Source organism: Trichosurus vulpecula, chromosome 2, assembly GCF_011100635.1.
Source record: "Trichosurus vulpecula isolate mTriVul1 chromosome 2, mTriVul1.pri, whole genome shotgun sequence".
Classification (NCBI taxonomy): domain Eukaryota; kingdom Metazoa; phylum Chordata; class Mammalia; order Diprotodontia; family Phalangeridae; genus Trichosurus; species Trichosurus vulpecula.
Genome location: NC_050574.1, coordinates 339329500 through 339335499, shown reverse-complemented (window position 1 = coordinate 339335499; position 6000 = coordinate 339329500). Strand labels below are relative to the sequence as shown.

General features: G+C 41.5%; 1 protein-coding gene across 1 annotated transcript in view; it reads left to right on the top strand.

Annotated features, from left to right (window-relative positions):
- The first annotated feature begins 214 nt into the window (after window positions 1-214).
- ARHGAP31 (Rho GTPase activating protein 31) overlaps window positions 215-6000 on the top strand; it is a 176843-nt gene continuing 171057 nt past the window's right edge. Inside the window, exon 1 of the mRNA XM_036743963.1 lies at window positions 215-316. Coding sequence (XP_036599858.1) covers window positions 217-316 — 100 coding nt within the window. The 5' untranslated portion in view covers window positions 215-216. The remainder of the gene's footprint in view (window positions 317-6000) is intronic.

Sequence of the window (6000 nt, the reverse complement as noted above, 5' to 3'; positions counted from 1 at the left end):
CTCCCCCACCCGAAGAGGGGCTGAGTTGAGCCGCCTCGGGTCCGCTTTCATGTGGATGTCTCTGATCCCGAGCCCTTCTCTCCTCCACACCCGATGTGACCCTCCCCAGCCGTACTCCAGGCGCTGATCCGAGGAGGAGAATCCATCTTCAGCCCGGTGCCAAGCGGAGGGGGAGGGAGGGACCAGGAGGGGGGTGAACCTCTTTGGGACTAACTCATGAAGAACAAGGGTGCAAAACAGAAGTTGAAACGAAAGGGTGCTACCGGTGCATTTGGCTGTGACCTGACTGAATATCTGGAGACCTCGGGCCAGGATGGTAATGCTAGTTCTCTTCTTTTTATTGTTTTTTTTTTCTTGGGTGGGGGGTGGGAGGGAGAGGAGAAACGGACCATGCAGGGTTAGCTGAATTCCTATCTTCCAGTGAATTTTGTTGTGAGCGTAAATAATTACTCCCCATAGGCTCTTAAGATGATCCGCTATATTAACTGTCACCCAGCTTTGCCCCGTCGGAAGGGGCTGTCCGCGGAAGCTGCCCGATCCTCCTGAGGCGCGGGCTCCTTGGTGCTTGGGTGCTGCCCAGCTGATCTGCCAGCTCTCCTCTAGGATGCCAGTGGAGAGTGGACTCCCTAGTCCTGTCCCCAAACTGGGATGCTGGCAGATAGCTGGAAGAAAGACGGACGGACAGACGGACGCATGGACTGGCGGGGTGAAGGGTTTGCTGCCTTGAGAGTATAAACCTGGAATGTCTTGGGTGTCCCTCCCTCATTCCAATTTCAGTAGAAATCCCATCTCCCCTTCTAAGAGTGTACTGGAAGGGAGTGGGGGGGGGGGAATCCTCACTGGGGGAGTGGTTGTGCTAACATTTTCTGCATTTCTGAACAGATGCCAGATTTATATTACCTCGCTTCCCATCCCCCCCCCCCCCACCCCATACCTCCTCCTGGGCTTGCACATTAGCATATGGTGTGTCAGACAAGGGGAGTGTTGTAAAAAGGTCAAAGGGCTCTGGCTTGAAAATAGTTTGGGATGTGTAAAAGAAACAGAGAACATTTATGTTTTCAAGGTTGGAGAGAAAGAAAGGGGGGCCCAGAGGGGTAGAAACAATTTAAAGATTCATTGCCAAAAGAAAAAAAAGCGTCAACCAATGCAATAACAGTAATGCAGTATTTCAAGTTAGAACATACATTATGGGAAAAGTCAGAACGTTAAGTGGTCAGGCTTCTCTTTTAAGATTAACTGCCCCCAGCACCTCCACCGTCGTCAACTAACCCATCACAATCGGGCCTTTTATTTTAGAAACAGCTTGTACTGAATGTACATTAAAATTATAGCATAAAGGAAAGCTTGAATAGGGCTTCATAGTGCATCATCAATACCATGGGCAATATTACTGAAATGGTAAAAGTTATCTAAAAACACTACAAGGAGCTCTACCATCTGTCCAGTACTCAGTGTCTCCCACAACAATGCAAGTCAGTGCTTTAACTTCCTTAAAAAAAAAAGTTTCAGTAGCAAAGCACCTAGTTATTTGCAGCTTTGTAACATGTAATCTATTTCAGTTGACTTCATAATATCATGGTGTAATAATAATTAATGTAGCACTTTAAGACTTGCAAAGTACTTTGCAACATCCCATTTCATTTTCACTACAACGCTGTGAAGTAATGCCACAAATTACCCCTCCCCTTTTTATTGATGAGGATACTGAGACTGAGTTTGCTTAGGAAACTTGCCTAGAGTCACATGGCCAATTAGGTTCACTGGGAGGATTTGAACCCATGTCTTCCCCGACTCCAACTTTGGCACTCTGTCCACTGTTCTGGGCTGTCTCTTCCCAGAGGGACTTATGTTATTTAAACAAATGTATTATTAAACTAAGAGTGATCAATCATCAAAAATTCCTTGACTTAAAATTGGGAAGTGGTTTGTACTCTGGATCAATATTTATTCAATTCTTGTAACACTCCTATGAACCATATTTGAGTCAAGAAATAAACATGGACAGATTCTTATTTGGGCATGAGAGACCTTTTTAAAAAATATTTTTATTTTTCCCAATTACAAATAAGAATAGTTTTTAACATTCATTTTTTAAAATTTTGAGTTCTACATTTTCTCCCTCCCTCTTCTTCCACCTCCCTAAGACAGTAAGTAATTTGCTATAGGCTATATGTGTGCAATCCAGGCAGAAAGAGCATTAACTCTGTATGGGTGCTATTAGGTTTAAATCAACAAGCAAGTCAAGTCAACAACATGTATTAAGTGCCTATTATGTGCCAAGTATTGCCACATTTACACACCTTTTCTGCCCTCCTCCCTTTTTCTCCAGTGCATATAGGTTCAAGTTCGTATGTAAAATAAATACCTTTGATAAACCACCTTTAGGCTGATTCCCTGCAGTGGTTTCTGGTTTGTTTTGTTTGTTTGTTTTTAATTTTTTCCTTTCTCCCAAAGGGACCTGAGAATTACTGGGGGGTTGGGAGTGGTCGGTGGGGAGGTGTACTTGTCAGCTCCACTCTAAAGATCGTAGAAATTTAGAACTGGAAGAGACTACACCATATGACTTTAAGGTCAAGTCACTTAACCTAATGTTAGGGTTGGAGTAAAATATTCTCTTCCAGCTCAAATCTGGTATTTCTATTATTTTAAACTATCTATCAATGAGTATTTATTAAGCTTCTATTATGATTCAATCACTATATTAGGTAATAGGGATACAATGACCACACCAAAATATATAAATATAGATATACAAAAAATAGATAGGAAGGAAGTGACTTTTTTTGTAGGAGAGTGTATCAGCAGCTTAGGGAATCAGAAAAGGCTTCATATACAAGGTAGTACTTGAGCTGAGTCTTGAGGAAACCTAGGCATTCCATGAGGGAGATGCATTTCAGGAATGGGGATGGCCATTGCAAAGATATAAATGAGAAATGGAATTCATATGTGGGGAACAGCAAAAAGAGCAGGTAAACTGAATCATAAAGTTGGTGAAAAGGAGAGGTATGTAATAAGGTTGGAAAGGTAGACTGGGACCAGGTTGTGAAGAGCTTTACATTTTTATTTGTATCTTCTGTGTTTAACAATAATTTGCATATACTAATTGCTTAGTAAATGTTTTTTCATTCATTCATTTAAATTCCAAACCGAATATGGAGTTTATATTTGATTCTCTAGTAATAGAGAACCACTGGTGTTAGAGGAAACGACATGATCAGACTTAGGCTTTAAGATTATCTTCATGAGGGTAGCAGGTCGGGTATGGATTGGAGTGGTGAGAGGCTTTAGGTAGGGATACTAAATGGGAGATAATTGCTTTAGTTCAGGTGAGAGGTGGCATTTGAACTAAGGTGGTAGCTGCGTGTGTGAAGAGAAGGGGACAGGTACTAGAGATATTATCGAGGTAGAAACAAGATTCAGCTACTCATTAGATATGGGATATAATGGAGAATGATGATGATGAAGAAAGGATGACATCATGACTAGAAGAATGATAGCCTCATTGACGGTAATAGCTTCAGAAGGGTGGATTTTGGAAGATAATGAATTTGTTTGGGACACATCGAGTTTAAGGTGCCTATTGACATACAGTTCAAAATGTCCAATAGGCCTTAGATGATGATGAGGGACTGTAGCATAGGAGAGATAAGTAGATCTGGGAGATATCTGCAGAGATAATAATTTATCCCTTGGGAGCCGATGAGATCATCTAGAAAGAGTACAGAGAATAGAGGGGGACCCAGGATAGAGATCTGGAGTACACCTACAGTTTTATGTAAATAGTTGTTTGGCATGTAGTCTCCATCATTAGAATATGAGCTTTTTGGGGGGAGGAGAGGACCTTTTTTATATCCCAAGCACTTAGCACAGTGCCAAGTACGTAAGCCATTTTGTCTAAAGGCAAACTGCGTATAGTAGAAAAAATAGAAGATTCAACCAAGAAGAACTTGGTTGAATTCCTGTCACTTCCTTGGTCTGTGATCTTCCACAAATCATTTTATTACCCTGTGCTTCTCATCTGCAAAGTGGAGATGATAATAGAATTTTGGAACTGAAGTCTGGTCCAATTCCTTCATTTTTCAGATGAGGGCCTTGAGCAAATGAGGCCAAAGGAGTAAAATGATTTTCCCAAGATCTTACAGCAAGATGGTAGCAGAGTTGGGGATAGAAACCAGTTCTCTTGAGTACCAGACCAAGACACTGTATGTGCCCTGGCGCGCACGCACGCCCACACACACACACACCACAAGAGCCTTTCTTTCAGGAGGGTTATAAGAATCAAATATGAAGATTTATGTAAATTCTATGTAGCTATAAAATCCTACACAAATGTTCACTGTTATTAATCAGATAAAGAAACAAAGAAAAGAAGTATGGTGGAGTGGATGGAGAGCTGGTTTTAAGGTGAGGAAGACTGGGTTTAAGTGAGAGGCAGCAGGGTATAGTGGGTAGAAAACTAACCTCAAAGGCAGGAACACCCAGGTTCAATCCCAATTCTGACATATACTGTCTGTGGGATCCTGAGAGAGTCACAATATCTCAGTGCTCTAAGCAACTGCCTTAAGACTATAAGCTGCCAAAAAGGTACCCATCTGTATGGTAGGGGGAGTTACAGTATCCAGTAATTCCCTGTTCAGGGAAATCACAAGTACAGTTCCTACCTTGAGCCATTTGCTTAAGCCATCTCTGCTCCCTGGGCAACTAACTCTCTAAGCCTTTAAGTCCCAGAACAATTGTCCAACTGCATTGATGTAAGAAATATCCTATGCCAATGAAACCACAGATCTGGTTGAAAAAAAATTAAAATTTAAGTCTTATTCTGATGACTCAGTGTGGTACAGAGGTGATCTGATTTCTCAGGCCATGTTAACCAGTTTTGGAAGCTGAAAAGACTTGGAATGCAGTCTAGATCAATTTGGAAAAGTTCATCACTAAAGCTGGGAACCAAGTAAATTAGCTGGTTTGGCTATAGCACTCATGAAACCATCAACCAATTCCTAGAGGGGTTGTGACCCTGGGAAATGGAAAGAATACCCATACTTGATGAAACCACAGATATTTCTAAGAACTAAAGAAGTAAACTGAGGCAAAGAAGGCCCAAGTAACAAGATCACACAATTGATTAACCACAGAGCCAGGACTAGAACCTGAATCTAGTTCAATTTTCCCTCAGCAGCTGGCAAATTGGTTGTCCTGTTTTTTAAAGTTATGAACAGATAAGCTATAGCAGATCCACTGAAGTGATCAAAGGATTCATGTTCTAAGACAACAGTGTAAACTGAATACATACAAGTAAGAGTTTAGTATTATAATTTAAGGAAAACTTACCCCTAAACCATTCATTTAATGACTGGCATAGTGTATTGGTAATTAAGGAGGGCTTTTAGCACTTGTTCAATCAAGTGCCCTTGAAGAGTTTGGCCTTCCTTGATTAAATTAGGAGTCCTTGATGACCTCCTTGCCTTGAGGGAAAGCCTAGTTTACGTAGCTTTGAGTGACATGTTTGTGACATCAGAGGCTTTTAGACCACGTGTATTTAAGTCAAATTTTTGTGCCGGTGCCAATGGTGGGTGAGTTGCTTTTAGGTCACATGGGTGAGTCGCATGTGTGACTCACCTTTGACCCAGAACAAGATATGTAAACCCAGAGGTTGGTGTTCTCCCTTGGGGCTCTCATTCCTGGAGGGACTCTGAGCAGCCTCTGTAAGAGCCTCCTGGCTCACCCAGATGTTGATGGTTTGTTGATAACTATGAATTGTATTTGGTCCGTTTATAATGTATGTTTGTAATTTGTTTGTATTTGCTCTGAAGTTCAGAGTGCTGGCTCTTTCCCCTGAACTAAGTGAATGATATTTGTATGTTAGATTGAAGTAAGATTGTTAACCCCCTAATGTTACTTTCCTTAGTAAAGCAGATCAAAAGAATTCTTGTTGTTGGGCTTGTGTTGGTCTTTCAGCCCCACAGCAGCTGCTAGCCGAATTGTTGCAACACATAGTCATGA